We start from the raw sequence: 20,604 nt of genomic DNA on the forward strand, positions 1-20,604 counted from the left end.
AAACTTGAGTCAGCTGTCACCACGACGCTCCCATTCTAGTCCAATTCAAACAAACCCGTTGCCATGTTCATGGGCGTGTCTTAGGTGTAGTGTGTCATGTCTTGTTAACGTTGAATTCTTATCTTTTTCGCGAAATATTATCTGAAAACAATGTTATCAAAATCTGATAACATGTTCAAACTGTGCCTTGTGTTTATAGTTATCTGTGCAATACAAAATGTTCATGGTTAGTGTGTGATTTCTTAGATTATTTTGAATGAAATGTATTTTGGGTGTTGGACCAGTCTCGGCAATTAGGTGTTCAGTTTCTTGCGTTTGCGATGTTCTAGCGATGAAAACTTGGATTACAAAGTTTATCCTGAGCTGCGATATTAACTTATTTTAAGTCAGGACGACCCAATTACTCCTATTTCAATAAAAACTCCGAAAACAATTTGTTTGACAGATGTCTTCGAAGGGAGTCAACAGGTGTCAATCTTACCAACACAAGAAACATTATTTGGAATTGGATATGTGTCATCGGTTTTGCGGCGATGCTTTGTTTTGTAAACAACCGCGAAATTGTGCCGACAGATTTATCTCCAACTTAATCAATGATAAACTATTAAAGCAACATTGTTGGAATCTTCCTACGTGCAATACTTAGAAATATTGTTTAGTTGCTCAGAAGATATGGACGCTGAAAGGTGACTAAAATCACAAAATTGTTACAGTGAAAAGAAACAGTAGTTGTACATATTCTCATAATGTCAGCATCAACTGAAGTGGCACGTGGAATCAGTGCTGAAAGTACATAACTATGGAATATAATTAGTGAAAAAAACTCATGTCAATTCAATGCAAAAGGCTAGATCTCGACAAACACCAAAAGCGCTCTACGCGAGGTACGGATGGGATTAGCTACACATATGTCCAGTGTCTGGAACAATCTCTCAGGATGCACGAGACAACGGAGATCAAACTAGTCCCGTCGCCAAAAGGGGTAAATCTCAAAATGATCTCAACAACTTTAGGTCGATTTCCCCTCTCAACATTTTCTTCAAGTTAACAAATGCCATGGTCAAATCCAGACTTGTCATAGCTCTGGAGGATCCCGCCTGCTGCCAGAGAAATGTTTTGCTTACAGGGAATACAGGTTTACCTCCTCGTGTCTAAATTATTTTGCTACTTCACATCGCCATTGAAAAGAGAAACAAAAACATGGCCTTGGCCTATCCCTGGGCATCAGCAAAGCCTACGAAAGGGTGGACCTGTCGCTCCTCATAGCAATCATGGCTGACAGGCATGTTCCACCTGACATCTTTGTTCTCTTCAGCCTTTGTCTCGTTCACAAGCGGAGTCGGCTCGTCGTGATCGGTTTCGCCATTTGACTCTATCAAATGCCTGATCTGGATGCAATCTCGAGGCTATTAGATCCCCATCCAGCGTATCAAGCCACCGTTGTTTCGGCCTGCATTTTGGTCGTTTACCATCGACTTCGATGTTCAGACCAATCTTGGCAAGTGAATTCTAGTTAGCGCGATTTGCGTGACCACACCATCGAAGACGCCTCTCTCGCAATTTTTCCATGATCGGTGCAACCTCATAACGATCGCGGATATCCTCATTTCAGATGTGATCAAAACGTGTCACACGGTTCATTGTCTTTTATAGTCGGCCAACACTCAGAACCGTAGAGGGCGACAGGACAGACGACATTGCGGTAAATTTTAGATTTGACACGTCCGTTGATACGCCGATCACAAAGAACATCAGTTGTGGAACGCCACTTCGTCCAGGTTGCGTTAATGCGTGAAGCAATTTCTTAACGCAGTTCTCCATTGGCTGATAGCGTTGACCTGAGGCATTTAAATCGCTCACTTCTGGGCATGTCACTGCTGATGACAGTGGTTGTGTCTGTTTCATGGGCATCGGTCGTCAAAAATTCAGTTTTATTCAGATTCAATCTGAGACCGTGTTGCATGAGGCGATCATTCCATTTTTTGGACAAATTGCTCGAGATCATTTTTGCTATTAGATGCTAGGAAAAGTTCATCTGCATAAAGCAGTGTATAGAGCGCTGGACGTTGGATGTCCCGTGTGACGGTGTCCATAAAAAGAACAAAGAGGAGTGGTGAGAGGGCGCTTCCTTGATGAACACCAACAAAGAACGAAGCGGTTTTGATATACCCGCGACACTTCGAACTTTACTTTTCGGATCGTGGTAGAACAATTGAACCCAGCGCACGAGTTCCTCTGGCACACGGTCAAACGCTTTCTCTAAATCCAGAAATGCAATGTAAAGAGGGCGATGCTTCTCATAGTGTTTCTCCATGAGTAACCGGGCAGCATGTATTGCACCAGTAATTCCGCAGTTTTTAACAAAGCCGGCTTGATTCATGGTTATTTCAACGATTTCGCGAATACGGTTGTCAAGAATGCATTCAAAAATTTTCATGGTATGGATAAGTAACTGGATCGGACCGTAATTTGAACATTTTGCTGGACTACCTTTCGTTTTCCATGTTGGAACAGTTGTACTTTCTTACCAGTCAGATAGTGTTCTTCCTTCCTGAGCCACAGTGTTGTGTCCCAGCTCTTCGCTTTCCAGAACTCAGGTACGATGTCGTCAGGCCCCCAAATTTCATTCGTTTTATTGCCTCCTCGACTTCAGTTGCGCTGACAGTTAAGCCCATGGTGTTTAACGTAGGTACCTGTCGTGGAGACTTAATCCTACGGTCCTCTTCAGGCACGGATTGATTTTGTGACCACAATCAAAACCCCGCTGAGACAAGCAACAACGGTACCAGTCTATAACAATTGCATGGCTAAGCATTCACACTGGTGGATGCAAGAATTACCTAAATCTCTACCGAACTATGGATTACGGCACCCGTGTTGAAACGCAACACCACGCCGAGGCCCGAAGGTCTCTTCTCGCTTGAGCACAACCACCATGAAACTGCAACTAGGGGGGCCAACCGCAAACCGAGCTGTACTCACATACAACGTGAGTTCACCCGAAGTATGAGAGTCCAGGGACTATCCCGGTTCCCATGGTACCAGTGTACCCCTGGTAAGGTTTCGTGACCAATTTGCCACTTCAGATGAGTCCCCGTGCAGACTCGGGTCTTATCACCCTAATTAGGCTTTTGGAGCATTCGCCTACTGCATCACGGCCGGCAAACCAAAGTGAGTACAGCGTCTCCCGGTGCCACCACTATAGAGATTCTCCTCGGCGACTTGGTTTTGGTTTGGCCGACAGGGTTGCCGCCCCGTCTTCCTCACCGCCATGTCTGAGCACCAGTTCCGCTGACAGGTGGATGACAGCGACCGCTTTCTTTGCTTACCGGTTGGCATTCTTATAAATTTGTCAATTGGCCAGTGTTTAATCGTCGAGAAATTTGTGGTAGAGGCGTTTCTTTTCACGGACCTTTATTTAAACATCGTCATTCCAAAGTCAAGCATCTCGGTTGATGTATCGTTTACCCGGCTTGGTTACCCCGAGGGTTGCAGAGGCCGCTTTATGGATCGTGTCTTTCATTTGGTTCCACGATTCTTCCACATTCGTAATGGTTGGTAATTGGGTAAGTGGGGTCATTTCCTCTTTCTTCTCACGAAATCGATACCATTTAATGCGCCGCGGGCTAGTGCGTTCCTCACGCTGTTTTATCGATGGTTTAATTTGCAGGACAGCAAACAATGCCCGATGTTGAGGTGCGATGGTCTCATGGGGAACGGCTTTGCAATCAGTGACAGTGGTAAAATGTCGGCGTCTTATGAGAATATAGTCGATTTGCGTTTTACTGTTCCCACTATAAAATGTAGGAAAATGAGACAATTGCCACCCTCATTGCGCGCTCCGAACCCCTTTCCGCCAAGGCACCTATTACCGTCTGCCTTTTCGCCCACATGACCGTTTAGGTCGCCGGCAATGATGATGTAGTCGTCAACAGGCATGTGACAAGTCTTTTCATCGAGAAGTTGCCAGAAGGCATCTTTCTCGGCGTCAGGTCGACCTGTCTGTGGTGCGTACGCGGTGAAGAAGTGAATAGCGCGATCAGCTGATATAGTGGTGGGCTTCATCAGCCGATCATCAAATCATTCGACTTCTTTAACGGCATCACGGAAACTCTCTGAGATAGCAATGCCAACACCATGTTGAGTGTGTTGGCGTTCGCGTTCAATCTCGCAACTTTTGGCACCAGACCATCAGGTTTCTTGCCGAGCGCCGATATCAACGCGTCTTTTCCGCAGGGCTCTTGCGAGTTCCTCGGTTTTCCAGTTAGGGCGCCAACATTTAGCGTGCAGACACGTATTTATTTTGTTCGGACTTACTTGCTTACGCCTTGACGCCGTCCATGCGTCAAGAACCCTTGCCCAGTTCTCGACAGGACTGGGGCCCGTCCTGCCGCGTCAATTGTGGTGGACGCCCTAGCATTTTTCCGAGGCTTGTTTCTAACGACATTGTATGCATTTTCCTGGTCGGCCTGTCACGGGACCAGTCACCAAGAGAGATCAGGTAGGATTTAACATAATGGAATAACTCCAACTATACTCTATTTATCTCTTTACCTGATCTCAGCACTTTATTTTTGTTTTACTGAGGATAGCACAAAGTACATTGCCTCAAACCCTCCCCCTTTACCTTGGCTTGGGGCCAGCATCCTATGTTAATAGCATGGCGGAGTTATGTTCCACCTAGCATCATCCTATGGATATGGAACATCATGCATAATAGAAAGTTAACCATGCATGATCATCATGTTCTCATAAACGACAGCATTCCCCAAGGATGTGTCCTTAGTCCAGCAATCTTCAACGTTTATACGATCTCTCTTCACAAGAAATGCTTCGGCAAAGTGGAAATGTTCAAATACGATGATGGCTCCATAATTATAGCCTCATGGGATTCCCGGGAGGATGCAGAAAGCATTCTTCGTTATAGGCAGATCTCTTCATAAATCAATGTAACTTCCTAAAACTTCCCGTCAACCTAGGAAAGTAATGCACGATTGCTTTCAATCATTCTCGGCTCGATGTTTTCAAGCTCAACATCAACAATGTCTATCTTGAGCATAAAAAGTTAATCACCTTCCTGGGAAGAATCATCTCTGCCTCTCTCACAGTCAAGGAGCACATTAAATACATCTCGGATAAGGCCAGAAGGTGATCAGAGTTATAAATTTTGCCACCGAGGCCAGCTGGGTGCTTCACCCTAGGGAAGCTATCAAGTTATTTAGAGGGATTCTTAAACCAATCCTTGACTATGCCCCTTCAGTATTCGCTCCCAAATACCTTGAGAAGAAAATCAATTCTCTTACGGCGGTTTCTCTGAGGCGTTGTCTTGGCTTGCATGTTATCTCTACGCTAGCAAGCGTGCCTCCTTCCTCTTACAGCAGATTTTGACTAGCATTGAAAGAGATTCTCAATGACAAAATGTTCAACCCCTCCTCTTATGCCCTCATCAGGAACAACGAGTTGTGCATGTTCTCACGCAACGTGCGCTCTCTGTGCAGAAATGGAGCTGCCAAGCACCAAGCCGATACCCTGTCCCAATATAGTACCGATGTAACAGCGTTGCAGGAGATACGTTGGAGAGGGACCGGCTTCCTTAAGGTCGCGGGTTGCCATGGACGAAGCCTCGACCGACTCAGGCCTGAAGTTACCAAGCGGTTTTCAACATCAATACATTCCATACCCATGACTTGTTATGAATTAATGTAAAAGGGGTCAAATAACACCCAGTAAGCACTTCAGTTACGCTGCTCCCAGGGCAGAGGCAGAGTCTGATGAGTTGCCTCTGGACTGGACAAAACCGCAAATCTTATATACCATTAGCCCTTTCTGATATCACCTGAATAATTTTTACTTCGATGTGCATTGCTCATCAATGGAGCTTCTCTACTTTCCGCATCCAATTACCTTGAGAGCTCTTTAAGGAAGAGAAGGCGCCAGGGCTTCTTCCGTTGGAGGGTAAATTTTCAATTTTCACCCTAGGTAACCCCAACCAACGCATCCCAATTGAAAAAGCATCACAGGAACAAAAGGCCAAGTATCAAGCTAAGAAAACAATTAGGTGTGCGGTACGCACCAGACAAACTCTGACTCACATATAGACTGAAAATTTCAAGTCGGCAAATTTCTCTCCACATAGGCAAGGTTTATTCTGATAATAGCTTACGGCATTGGCAATTTGACGGGGCTTTTCGTTTTCAGCAGTTACTTTTGAATGTAATGTTATGAAAATCATACAATTAAATGCCACTAAAAATGCACATACCTCCGGCTTAAATTCAGTTTTTATGAAAGATAACGGAGGAACTGACATCAATAATTAGCACTTACAACTCAAACAGTATCTCCCGCATTTCTCAAAATGAATTCAGGCAAATGAATTACATTCAAAAGTAACTGCCGAAAACGAAAAGCACCACCAAATTGCGACGTGTGATGTGTACAAACTGTGCTTCATACAAGTCCGTGTAATGAACTTCATTTGATAGCTCTCTCACCGTGCACGCACATATATTTTCTTAGATGTAGTTTAGTTTTTATTTCCGAGGGTTTCCTAAATACTGTTAAAGAGTGATTAGTTTCGTTTTGATGAGTCATAGAGGTGGTGCATCTCTGAGAAACTAATAGCTATTAATAGAGTGACTAAATGGAAAAAAAATTGGCACTTTTCTTTTAAAGTATCTGAATGTGATCCAGGATCCTAAGCTAAGTTGAAAGCTAAATATGGAGCTGAGAGTAAAGTAGGCCTACAAGAGGAACCTCGTAGGGAAACAAAATCCCGGATCGAGGATAGTTCTTTCGATGTACACAGCCGTGGCTCCCCCATCCTAACGTATGGATCGATTGTTTGATGGTCCGCACTAAGCAAAAAAATATAACGAAACCAAGCTTGATATTGGGCTCTACAACCTTACCCGCAGTATGTCAGAAACTCTGAGCATTCCTTACGGACTACGCCACACCCAAGCTGAACTTCAAGAGGAACTATGCGAATTTCTCAACCAGGGCAGAATAGAAGACCGCCGATATCTTGCGAGGTTATGGCAAAGTATTCTTTTTACCTAAGGATCAAAAATGGTCTGTGGAGTCGGTGTTGTGTTATTCTCGGGTGCACACCGTGCAGTGGTACGGACTATGGGGGGATTCTTCAGTGTATTCCAAGCGAAGACACTGGCGATACTGGAAGCCTGTGGATTGCTGAGGTTATAGTCGAAACCCCAAGCGTAACATAGTCATTTTGGTCGACAGCTGGTGGAGCCTTGCAGGGTCGTCTTGGCGGCGGTAATGAACTGGCCAGACAGAAGTCTGCTCTTTATAATTCGTCAGCGCATTTTGAGGTTGCGATGAGGAGAGAAAAACCATCAGGCACTTCCTTTGCGAGTGCCCTGCTATAGCTAAGGCCAGGCTGCGAACACTAGGTTAACACATTTTTGGGGACCTCAAAGAGATGACGATCTGAATTGGCTAAATTCTGCCCCCTTGCACTTCCCTCAGAACCCTTGGCCATAGGAGTTTGAGACATCAAAACGGCGCATTAAGGCGCTAATTGAACTCCTCGGAGGGAACATTGAAGCATACCCATCAGAGCAGCATGTGGCGACGAAAAATATCATTTGCTACCCGAAGGCAAGGTTTCGAAGGAATTAGAAGTTCAAATGGGAGTACACCCGAGTTGCATTCTTTTACCAATACTTTTTTGTTGTTATCAGCGCCATGGACCTTGTACAAATGTGTGTGCATTTTCAAAACGAATATCTGGGCAGCGTTGTTAAATGCAGGTACTTCAACATCAGCATCAAGTTGAGTTAGTTTCCTGTCAATGTTCTCTCTGTGTTGCTATTTGAAAGTTGCCTTGGTACTCGAAACCTCCCAAGTTTTCCTCAATAATTGTCCTGCAAAAAATTAAATTAACTCAGCATCTATACTGTTTTAATATAATAATAAAGAGCCAGCTATCCAAAGGTTATCGCTAAAATATCTACTGCCTTTCTACAGGTTCAGGACATATTCAAATTTATTTCCACCATTAACACATTTATTTTATTTAAAAAAAAAAATCCTTAGCACAACATCATTTCACCGACTACAAACCAACGACTATGACATGGTGTACAAAAAACCTACCAGAGTTCTATAAGTGCGGGAATTTCACACAGAACATTGAACGCGACAAAGGGCTCTTTGACGACGACTTTTTGGAAGTAAAATGTTTACGGGCCTACAATGCAGACGAATGCATACATCACATCGATCGGGAAGAAGCTCACATCACAACATTAGATGCTGGCGATATATTCACCGCTGGTCGCTTTAATTCACTGATCCCCATCATGCGAGAGCACTTTGATGGTGGTTTCGCATATTACTATGCTGTAGCTGTAGTAAAAGCCGGAACAATGAGTGATGTCTTCAGTTTGCGAGATCTACGAATGAAGAAAGCTTGCTTTCCATGGGTCGGAAGCTTGGCTGGCTGGATAATTCCAATTTATACGGTAAAATGGTTATTGAAACGGCGATCTAAGAAATTTGACGAAGTGTTTCTTTATACAAAAACAGCTGCAAAAGGAAGGAGGAATGGAAATTGTTGACTGCAACAATCATGTAAAAACTGCAACTGCTTTCTTCAATAGTTCTTGTGCTGTGAATTCTTTGATTGATAAATATAATCCCATCGGAGACAATTCCGATAGGTAGGTCCTTCTTTCGGAACATATTACCCCAGAACAAGTATCAAATTATTACAAATGAAATTGTCCACAGACTTTGCGCTTTGTGTACTGGAGTAGTACCCGGTGGAAAATGTACTCCCTCGGATCCCTACTATGGCTACGACGGTGCCTTCAGATGTTTGCTTGAAGCTGGTGACGTAGCGTTCTTAAAACATTCAACAGTTCTCGAAATGGTGCAAGGAGACGAATTTAGTACGTCGTGATTCGTTTCATGTCAAAGGACCATTATGACTTTATTGTTACTTTCAGAAAGCATTTCAGCAGAACGATTCGAATTACTATGTAAAGACGGAACAAAACGTCCTCTCTCTGAATATCGTTCGTGTAATTGGGGAAAGGTTCCTTCAGATGCCATTGTTACATCATCCGGAAGGCATTACGAAGAGAGGAAAAAATACCAAAAGTTCTTCGAGAGGGCTGTGGAGCTTTACTCGCACAAACCTAGGAATCACAACTCAACTGGGCAAAACCGATTCGGGGATCAAAACTATAATAATTTCGGCGGTGGTGGGGACAACAACTATAACAATCGCTTTAATAATGAATACGATCCTAATCGGAATCTGTATAACACCAACAATGACCCGAATTATTACAATCAAGATCAATACAACCAAAACAATCCTTACAACGACAATCGATTTGGCAGGCTGGATAACTCCTTTACCACTTCAACTGGAAACCCACTTGAAGGAGATGTCAACGGAACGCTCTATGAAAAATTCGAATTGTTCGAGTCGAATAGATACGGAAAATTGAACGCCTTATTTCAGGTAGATTCGTTTATTGTACTCTCAATACTTTCCATATGCTAAATATTAACTCCAATCTCTTTGCATTATATTCCACATTCAGGATAGCGCTCGATATCTTACACCAATCGAAATTGACGACCAGTCGCACACCACATACTTGGAACATGCCCTTGACTTCATTTATGGAATTCGCCAGTGTCCAGTCGGAAAAATGGCATTATGCATTACATCTGATCCAGAAATGGAGAAATGCATAAAAATGAGGGTAATTGATTAACTGAATTAAGTTGCAAAACCAAATAATCAAATCGGACCATTTCAGACTGCTCTAAAAGCTCAAATCATCAAACCCGACCTATCATGCTACAAAGCCCATTCTCATATCAACTGCATGCAAGCAATCGCCTCAGGTCAAGCAGATGTTGCTGTCTTTGATGCTGGCGATGTTTACACAGGTGGACTGAAACACGACCTGATCCCAATCATGTCGGAGATCTATAATTTGGGCGAACCAGAATACTATGTGGTTGCAGTTGGGAAAGAAGAAGATCCCGACACTGAATTAACCTACCTAAAAGGAAAATACACATGCCACACAGGAATAAACACGGCTGCAGGTTGGACATATCCAATGGCATATCTGATTTCGAACGGCTGGATCCGACCATACGGTTGCGATAGTGTACGAGCAGCTGCAGAATATTTCACGAAATCATGCGTTCCGGGTGCCATTAGCTCGGAATACAACACCGGTGTGCCTTATGATACCATGTGTGATTTATGCCACGGACAAAGCTCGAAATATTGCCGACGAGATGCATCTGAAGACTACTATGGTCATACGGGCGCGTTTAGATGTTTGGTAGAAGGTGGAGGACATGTTGCTTTTGTTAAACATACGACTGTGAGCGAAAATACCGGCGGAAAAAGGAAGGAATTTTGGGCTAGAAATACTTTGAATGATGACTTTGAACTGTTGTGTCCTGATGGTAAGTAATGATTCTCAAAACTTAAAAAAATATATGAAACCATTTGGGGAGCGTCTACCTTGGTTGCTGGTTGGTTATGCTGTATACCTTTAGCTTAAGTTCACAATGAAACAGCAATTAATCTTTTTGTTTATTTACTGGCAAGCAGAAAAACATAATTTCGCGAAAACGAAAAATATTGGAGATGGGTGGTAAAAACAAAGCAAAAGAATACGCTACAAACTCCTAGGACCGCTAGAACTGAATTCCAAGCAAAAATCTCGCGCGGGACCAACGTTTTCTTGCACCGAGAGCGCTGAGCTGGTGGCGGGAGCTTTGGTAGTGCCACAACTATTCCCTCCCCAATGGCCGGAGAAGGAAGTAAAAATATGATTTTCCTCTTGGGGAACGCCGTGTAACCGAAGGCACAATGGAACCAGCTGTAGATCCGAAGGCTGCGGTATATGATTGCTTCTTGCTGGCATCGATTCAACGGAAAACGCATTCGCAGGTAGCTAAATCCTTGAAGACCGAAGGATGGTGGTCTTGGTTTTTACACGCTGGCATCGGTCGAATAGCTCTAAAGAGGCCAAACAGGTCTTTGGGGCTGGTGGCTGGTTTATTCTGGGGAGCAATGAACTCGCATGGAATGTGGAGCCATGAGCTGAAAGCTATTTCTTATAAAGTGGTACGTAGTCCAAGGAAAATTGCTGGAAGCACTCGGAGCCATTCACTTTAAGGCGGCTTTCATAGTGCAGTGCATCTGTTCCATAATTCCGTTGGGCTGGGGGTGATATGGACGCTCTCACGAGGTGGTTGAGCTGAACGAGGAGAATAACGATCAACGACGATATACACAGTCGTATCAAAAAAGGAGATATAGTGGTCGAATATGGCCCATACAATGGTGGGGGCGGTCGTATCCAGGACTGGAATTGGTTGTAGCCCCCGTGTATATTGGTATATAATGGACTCCCGTAGCCTTCGCAAAGAGGAAGCTTGATGAGATCGACATGGATGTGATTGAAGCAAGCGTCAGGCGTTTTGAAATTACTAACCTCTGCTCTGTTGTAACGGTGTACCTTTGAGAGCTGACATGGCACTCATTGCCTGGCCCAGTGCAAGATGTCCTTGCGCAGACTCGGCCAAGAGAACCTAAGCGCTCCACGTTTGTTTGTGACCCGGCCGCTGCAGTTTGCCACTTGGTGAACGGTCTCAAAAGACTGGCGACGAAGGCGCGGGTTTCATACTGGTCGATGAAGTCGAGCTCCCTGACCTGATGTGGTGACACATTATGAGCGCACGGTGGACAATGTACATTACGAACTGGCGTGCCTTCAGGATCTGTTAAAAATACTTGGCGCCAACCAAAACAGCGAGATGCTCGGGGTCATAAGTGGAAAAATGCGGCTCAGCCTCCGACGGCTTCTAGAAAAAAAATCTAATGGAGCCAATGTGCCATCTGCTGATAGTCATGTTGAAAGCGTCGGTGTGCAAAGCTCAAACGCAGTGTCAGCCTCGATTGTCCAACTGATTTTGGACATTTTATTCATACTGGCCTTGGGTAGCTCAGTTAATGGGCCCTAGAGCTCAGTTGCACGCGGGACGCAGCGGTGATAATATTTAATGACACCACGTCTTAGCTGCGAGGAGGTTATAAACATCGGGAAATCCGTGATGGCTTGGATTTTGGGCTTTGATGAACAGAAACCGCGCTTACTGATGTGGTAGCCAGCGAATATGATCTCAGACTGGCCGATTTGGTATTTGTCGGCTGTTTTGCAGGCGTCCTTGGATCGTTCGCGATCGGAATCTGGTAGCAGGCTCGTTGTCGATGACCGAGAATACCGAGCCGCTAGTCTCCTGGAGCAGACCTCTATTATGGGCAGGGGGTACCGATTCGAGCGAATAATCGAATTTAATTGTCGGTAGTTACCCGTAGTGCTCCACTTGCCACCAACCTTGGCCACCATGTACAGAAGGCTGGCCTACAATGTCGCTCTAATGATAACTATTACTTTCTCTGAATGCCTCTTCTGCGAAGAATATTCTAGATGCATTGCCTTTTAACGCTATCAAAAGCATTTTTAAATTCGATGAAGAGTAGGTGTAGTGGGGTTCTAAATCCACACGTTACTCCACGATGATCTGAAGGGCATTAATGTGATTACAACAAAAGAATTTAGAAAGGAAGTCAACCTGCTCTCTGTTGATCAAACTTTTATGATGTTCTTTAATGCGCTTCAGAATAATTTTAACAGGGTCCACGCAAATATCCTTCCAATTGCTGTACTCAAAACAGGAGTCCCTCTTCGGGATCTTAAGGATGATCACCTTCTTCTACTTCATGGGAATCCCCTTAGATTCCCAGGAAGGGGAAGTAGCAGGTCTAAAAAAATTGCAACATGTGCAGGGAACAGTTCTGCGGAGAATACGTCAAGTTTACTCCGCCATCGCGTTTACTGCCACGTTTCCGTTGTCAACGGCTCCTATTCGGAACGTGTTTGTCATCTCGACTACTGTCATAGGAACAGCAACATAATTGTCTCACCGGGTCAGTTGGATCATACAAATGGGCTGCGTTGAAGTCGGTGGAGTTGAAATCACTTCCTGCCTACAATGCTCACAGTATTTTGCGAATCTGAGAACATCACCACTTCTCGTGAAAGAAAACCGTCCGTGGAGGCTGAGCAACTTCATATGAAATGCAAGGCTGGTTTTTCGTCTTCCTCATATTACCTGCGGGTAATTGGGACCACCACCCTGATTTTCTCAATCTGGCAATCTGGCATATTTCCCTCCATAGAAGATAATAAAGTTGCCGATATATATATTTGCCTCGGGTTCTTTCGCAAAGGTTTCACCTTGCCAACATAAGTTTAAATTCTTCTATTCGAATATGTAAACCCCTCACACCAAAAGTCGATTTTAGTCATACTATAGTGGAGTCAGGTGTCCGGATAGTTGAATGGTTAGAACACAAGGCTGTCGTACGGAAGGTCGCGATTCAAATCTCACTGGTAACAGTGGGATTTGCATCGTGATTTGACGTCCTGACGTACCTGAGTCAAATCAGGGTAATAATCTCGTGCGAGCGCAATGCTGACCAGTGCTCTAACACACTTCAAGGCCCTGATCCAAAATGAATTGTTGCGCCAACGATTATTATTATTATATATATATATATATACACAGTTGTATTGAGTTGGGCATCTTGGGCGAGCGCAATGCTGACCACATTGTCTTCTACAGGGTACTGCAGTGTACCATTATGGTCTTGAATGAAGTGCTCTAACACATTTCAAGGCCCTGATCCAACATTGATTGTTGCGCCAATAATTATTATTACTATAATGGAGTCAGATTCTTGACCAGCAGATCTGTCACTTTCCTTACTGTCAATTCGACTGTCCTTGCACCCTAATCATGAATGTTTCGTTTAATAACCTAACTTCACACCTACTGACTTGATATGATCTTACAATTAAGTACTGACAAATTCAAATGATGCGTCCAAGTCAGCTGAGTCGCAGGCATAATATCGCCGTCACTTTTTCGAGCTGCTAAACCAGTTCCCAAATTGGACTTCACAAAAACAACTCTAACTGACCCGTCGGAGAAGATTATTATGACCATAATTGCAAACGACCCGTGGCCGCGCCGATCATTCATCTTTTTTTGTTCATTATCTCGGATCATATCTTTTGCCAGATCAGATTTTCTTTCTGCGGCAAGCGATGGAAAAACTGTTGGAATATGGACACCAGTTGCACCATCTATTCATCGACTTTAAAACCGCCTATGATAGCATAGCCAGGATAAAATTGTACAGGGCCATGAGAGAATTCGGTATCCCGACGAAATTGATAAGACTGACTAGGCTGACCCTGACCAACGTGCAAGGCCAGATAAAAGCAGCAGGATCACTCTCAAGACCATTCAACATCAACAACGGTCTACGACAAGGGGATGACCTATCACGCGTCCTCTTTAACCTGGCCCTCGAGAAAGTGAGCCGTGATGCTGAGGTAAATCCAAGGAGTACGATCCTCTTTAAGTCCACCCAACTACTGGCCTATACTGACGATATCGACATCATGGGAAGAACCACCCGAGACGTACAAACTGCCTTCATCCAGATCGAGCAGGCGGCGCGAAATCTTGGGCTGCACATTAATAAAGGCAAGACAAAATATATGGTGGCAACGTCAGCACCAAAAACTAACCAACCAACAACATCAAACCGCACTGGTCAAACGGAAAGAATAAAGATAGAAGACTACAACTTTGAGACTGTTGATAATTTCTCCTATCTAGGGTCGAAAATCACAACCGATAACAGCTACGATGATGAAATCGGCGCACGGTTGTTGGCAGCCAACAGAGCCTATTTCAGCTTACAAAAACTGTTCCGCTCGAAACTTCTCACCATAGGGTCAAAGCTCTTACTGTACAAGACAATGATCTTGCCAGTCCTCATGTATTCTTCGGAAACTTGGGTTCTTAGCAAGAAAAATTGCGAACTCTTGGCCGCGTTCGAGAGAAGAATCCTCCAAAGTATTTTTAGCCCCCTACATGAGGATGGACGATTCCGTAGCCTACATAACGGCCAAATCTATGAGCGATACCATGACCGTCAGGTTGTGGATAAAATCCGGCTCAATAGGTTACGGTGAGCGGGTCACTTATTCCGTATGGATGAGGATGATCCAGTCCGGAAAGTCTATAAGGGCAATATCTATGGTAGGAAAAGAAGACGAGGCAGACCCTGCCTAAGATGGAGCGATGGCGTGGGCCAGGACGCCAGACAGCTTTTAGGGATATCGAATTGGTGGACCTCGGCGCAAAACCGGGATGTCTGGAGTTCCTTATTAAGGCAGGCCTAGACCGGATACCGGTTGTTGCGCCGTTGATGATGATGATTTCCGCATTCAGATCACCATCCCAATAACCCTGTTCGCAATGCTCTCCAGAATTATATTAAATTTCATATTGAAACCCTTTTTCTTTTTGTAGCAGAAATCTCCTTTGATTCGTACACTGTACATTTAAGATGCTCCTCATTCTGGACCAAAGTCTCCCAGCCATCGTTTCAGGCCATAATGATCAGCCTTTCGGAGGCCTCTGGCACTATTTCAATCATGCATTCACACTTACTTCCAGAACGCGAGAGACCGCGTTTGCTGTGTCGGGATACTCATTTAAGAAAGCGAATATTCTGAAGGCCCCAGATATCGTTGTTGAGGAACGTGCGCACATATAGAAAATAAAGCCTTATACAATAACTGAAGTCGTAAGAGATAAATTCGTCTTTATCCATCATGCTAGCCCAGAAATTTATATCTCGTTTAATTGCCTTTTACGAAAAGCGAGGGTCTTTCGATCGAATTCTTGACCAAAAACTTGCAGGGGTAGAATTTTTCGTACACTGGCATACAACGTCAATTTCCACAAAATATAGATTGGCGGTCTCACGAAAAAATCTAAAACAACGATAAAGTTATAACTCAGTGAATGTTAATCAGCATTGGCGTAGCAACTGGCTCCATGGAATGAACTGATCACTTGTTCCTGCACATGTAAGGAGTTAATTTTGAAAAGGTGCATACTGAGGACAACCAATACTTTAAATGCAGTGAACTTGGTACTTGATGTATTATCCTCCCAAACTATCATGTACGTACTTAGCAATGAAAAGTAGTACGGATTGTAAACATAATGAAACGAAAGTTGTGGAGCTAGTAAATTTATCTCGCGTTATTTGAGGAAGGGGCACTAATGGCCAAATTCACTCAATTTGGGCTTATTTTTACAGAAAAAAGGCTGTCTATGGATGTAATGGAATTCACATGTCTGAAGGTTTTATACAGATTTTCTTGGTTCCACTACACAAATCATCCACAATTATGATAGTCAGTTCATCCTAGCTGAAGGAAAAAATATATTTCATAGATATGTCGTGTTTCATGATTAAAAAAGTTGAGTGTAAGTTGCCTGACAGCTTACTGCGAACCTTGCTACTTACAGCACCCGTGTTGCTGGTCGAAACTGCCAATTAAGGTTTCAATTTGAAAGGTTGACCTCAATCCTTTGTATAGGGTAAACTCGAGCGGTCTGCTGAAAATCAAAGACAGTGTACAGTAAACACTTCAATTGTCGTTGTAGTCGATTCGACATTTTGAAAAAATAACTAAATCATTGGAGATAAACTACTTTTGGAAAGACTGGTAGTAATAATTAAGTCAACAACAGATATTTGGGCAAACCCTTCCGACTTCCCTAAATATCCTGCAACTCTCATAAGGTATTGATTCAAACGATTAAGAAATGCAACATTCTTGTGGGGACCCCTGGCGAACTTCTTCATAGCGCTACCGTGAGCTACCAAGCTACCAATCCGATCCTAATCACACACAGCAACCAATGTCCATAATGGATAAAATCCGGCACAAGCCGAGACTATAATGGCTCAAAAATATACTATGTATACTGACAATTTAGTATAATATGAAAATCTAAACAACGGCGCCTTTTGACATGATGTGGGTTAGTCATTTCGATATTTGCAGCTAATTCAAGTGTGGAGTGTAACGACCGAAAATATTTTCTAACAATTAACACACTCGCAACTAAATATGGTTTATTGTTCAGAAATGAATTGTCGGTTCTCATGGCGTTATATGATGACTCATATTACAAACTGGGCATAACAAAATTACTAATTAAAATTCACATCATTCACCAGGAACGCGTGCCGAGCTATACGAGTACCACCGCTGCAATCTTGGTAAGGTTAAGGCTAATGCAATCGTGACTCGAGGTGGTGAAGCGTACAACGAAACCCAGATAAATGCCTACATTAATTTATTCTCATACGCTCAACAATTGTATGGTCGAAAAGAAGTCGACGCATTCAGGTAAAATTAATAACAGGTGTTTAAAACTGACTTGAATATTCGATGGTGTTGATTTTTTTTTGCAGCTTCAGCATGTTCTACTCACCTCCTCCGTACTATGATCTAATCTTCCAAGACGCGACCCGCCAGCTGCAAGTTATCAAACCAGAAAAGCGTCGCTATGACTTATATCTTGGAAGCAACTTCATGCGCGCTCGTCGTATAACCGATTGCCATGCAGGCGCCAATTCATTGAATCTTTCCAAAAATATTTTAATTAGTATTAGCATAATTTTAATTAGTTACGTTATTGTATTTTAACATATTGATCAGCATTCCTTGTCTCACCGTAGCCGTAAGTACAAAGATATTAGAACCTCTGAATGCTAATTGCAATCTCAGACAAAGTCACGATTCCGTCCATTGAAGAAACTACTCATTGAGAATATTTTAAAGCAGATCTATTGTAATATATTGTTGAAAAATTAATCTTAAAGCAATCCGTCCACGCAGTCTTGATTCCTTGTCAAGACGAAAGTGTATTATAATAGAGCTGTGTATTCTAGTTAGCAAATTACCCTCGAAGGAATTAATTTTTCGAGATATCCGTCCATTTTGTACGTAGTTGTTGTTTTTTATCGATTTGGCACTGACTCGATATGAAATCTATTGCGTTGACACTTAGTACTAGCACTTACATATATAAAATTTTGTACGGAATTCAATTTAAAGTGAAATAAAGACTTTAGATTAGTTGAGAAATATTTTTTATTAATGATAACAATCGTTAGCGCGACAATAAAATTTGACCGAGCTTTGAAGAGGACTAAAGCGCTCCATTAAAGACCTGTAACGGTAAGCTACAGGATTACGGTAGACATACGCCAGCACCGAAGTATACCTCTACTGAAATCTCCCGCCGGCACGCGTTACATGCATCTGCCCTAGTCGACCTCAGGAATCTAGAATTGGGATCCTTTCTGGACATTTCGGTGCTCCTCCCGTCAGCCATAGTAGACAGAGACAACAGAAACATCGATCGAGGATCAGATCCGTCATGTGTCTTCTCTCTTGATCGCGGCATTGGGGTCACAAGTCTTATGGCTCCATCCGCGGGCGAACCAGTTTTTTTATTTCTCCATTTTCAGCTATGCAATTAAGATGTTTATAAAATGTCGTGCGACATTTTGTATTTCAGGTTCTGATATGATCCCACGTATCGGCTGATCGGAAAAAGAACGGCCGATCGATCGATGAACGAAGAAAATTCAAGATCTGAAAGCGGACGATTGTTAGAGACCAAAGGAATGAAGTTTTTGTGGTGCTTTGAAAAGATCTCATCGGTGAGTTTTAAAATTGGTTTCATTTAATTTCGGTTATGTTGATTTCTAATGTGAATTGAACTAGAAATTGGTAAGTCATGAGTCATACGAAAACGAAAAATACTTCAACTTAAGATTGTTTATCAAAAGAAGTTCTTTCATTTTATTGAACTACAATTCTAGTTAGGTTTTTGCTCCATCATAGGCCTGATTTGGGATAGAACTCTCTACTCTAGATCCAGAAATGCAGAGACGCATATAGTTTCCACGGTTTTCTACGTAAGTAACTGTATAGCTTGTATTCCGTCAAAACCTTCACAGTTATTGAAAATCCCGGCCTGGTTTACGGTTATTTAAACAATATCCCGAATACGCGTGACTAGAATAGACTCGAAAATCTTCATGGTGTAAGACAGCAACCGGATCGGACCGTAATATGAACATCCTGCTAGACTACCTTTCTTTTTCCGTATTGGAACGGTGTGCTTTCTTACCAGTCCGATGGTGTTCAACCCTCTTCAATAACCCGATTAAAGAGCTCAGCGAGCCACAGTGTTAGATCCTAGCTCTTCGCTTTCCAGAGCAGGTTCTGTCGATTTATTCCATACCATTCGTTTGAATGCTTCCTCGACTTCAATGGGACTGACAGGTAGAATCGATCCAAAAATCGGCAGTGTTGGTGGAAGCAGAAGATGAGAAAAAATGTTTGTTGTCTTCTTTTCATAATGTTTCCGAAATCTGTACGTCGCGGCTCGTATCATGCTTGTCATTAACGCAACAGAAGTATTCGATATCCTGTATATATTGGTATTTCCTTTGGACAAGGCGATACAGTGTCCAGTTTATCGGAAAGTAGTAATGGACCGCTCGGATGCCAGTGATCGTTTTCCTTGCTCCCCGGTTCACATTTTTATAAATTTGCCAATTGGTCAGTATTTTATTGACGAAGTAACTTATGAAAGAGTCGCTTTTTCACAACATCGCCATTTCAAAGCCAAGTATCATGGTTGATGAGCCGTCTATCAGGTTTAGTGACCCCAAAGCAAATAGATTGTATACAGGAAAAGCAAATCCAGCGGCAAAGGGCACGGAATGTCATTGTGTACCTTTGGGGTAGGGACGAGGTAACTAACTAATCCTTGACCCATTTGGTTAACGTGTGAGTGTGCCTATAGCACTTAAATGGTTTTTTCGTGTGAAGTGAAAAGCCGTAAACAGCTGTGCAATGGCACATGCAACCACCTGGGCACACAATAATGCACTGCATCATATAGGCATCAACACCAGACCTTACGCGCGGAATTTTTCTCCCACAATTACTGTCGAGATTGAAGATGCGCTGGGAATTGAATCTCCTGTATACAGTCTTCTTGCGCCAAAGGTTGCATAGGCCGCTTGGGGGATTATGCTTTTACGTTGAATGCTCCTCCGCGAGTCTGCGATATTCATAATAATTGGCAGCTACGTAAATGAGGTCACTTCTCTTTTCTAACGAAATCGCCACCATTCAGTTCGCGTTCCTTACGTTGTTTAACTGGTGGTTTGATTCGCAGGAGAGCAATCAAAGGGCGAATTTAAGGAGCAATGGTCTGATATGGAACGGCTTTGCAGTCAATAACGATGATAAAATGACGGTGTCTTATGAGAGTATAATCGATTTGCGTTATACTATTTCCACTACAGGATGATAAAAATGAAACAATCGTTAAATAAACAATTTAATGACAAATACAAGGTCATGAGTGTTCGCAAAATCCTAGTTACCGGAAGGTTTCTTTCTCGGCATTGGGTCAACGGGTCTATGGTGTGTATACGGGGAAGAAGTTAATCGTACGAGCTGATATAATAGCTTCGTCAGTTAATCATTAAATCACTCGACTTCTTTAGCATCGTCTCGAAAACCCGCAGAGATGGCAATACCGACACAATATTGGGCT

General features: G+C 43.1%; 1 protein-coding gene across 1 annotated transcript; it reads left to right on the top strand.

Annotated features, from left to right (window-relative positions):
- Window positions 1-55: 55 nt before the first annotated feature.
- On the top strand, window positions 56-18,103 carry LOC119648097 (melanotransferrin). The gene is made up of 9 exons (XM_038049596.1): window positions 56-226; window positions 8,062-8,489; window positions 8,554-8,687; window positions 8,758-8,918; window positions 8,976-9,499; window positions 9,582-9,746; window positions 9,804-10,470; window positions 17,195-17,366; window positions 17,432-18,103. The coding sequence occupies exons 1-9, from the start codon at window positions 151-153 to the stop codon at window positions 17,664-17,666; spliced, it is 2,562 nt and encodes an 853-aa protein (XP_037905524.1). The 5' UTR covers window positions 56-150; the 3' UTR covers window positions 17,667-18,103.
- The last annotated feature ends 2,501 nt before the right edge of the window (window positions 18,104-20,604 follow it).

Source organism: Hermetia illucens, chromosome 2 (genome assembly GCF_905115235.1).
Source record: "Hermetia illucens chromosome 2, iHerIll2.2.curated.20191125, whole genome shotgun sequence".
Taxonomy (NCBI): Eukaryota; Metazoa; Arthropoda; class Insecta; order Diptera; family Stratiomyidae; genus Hermetia; species Hermetia illucens.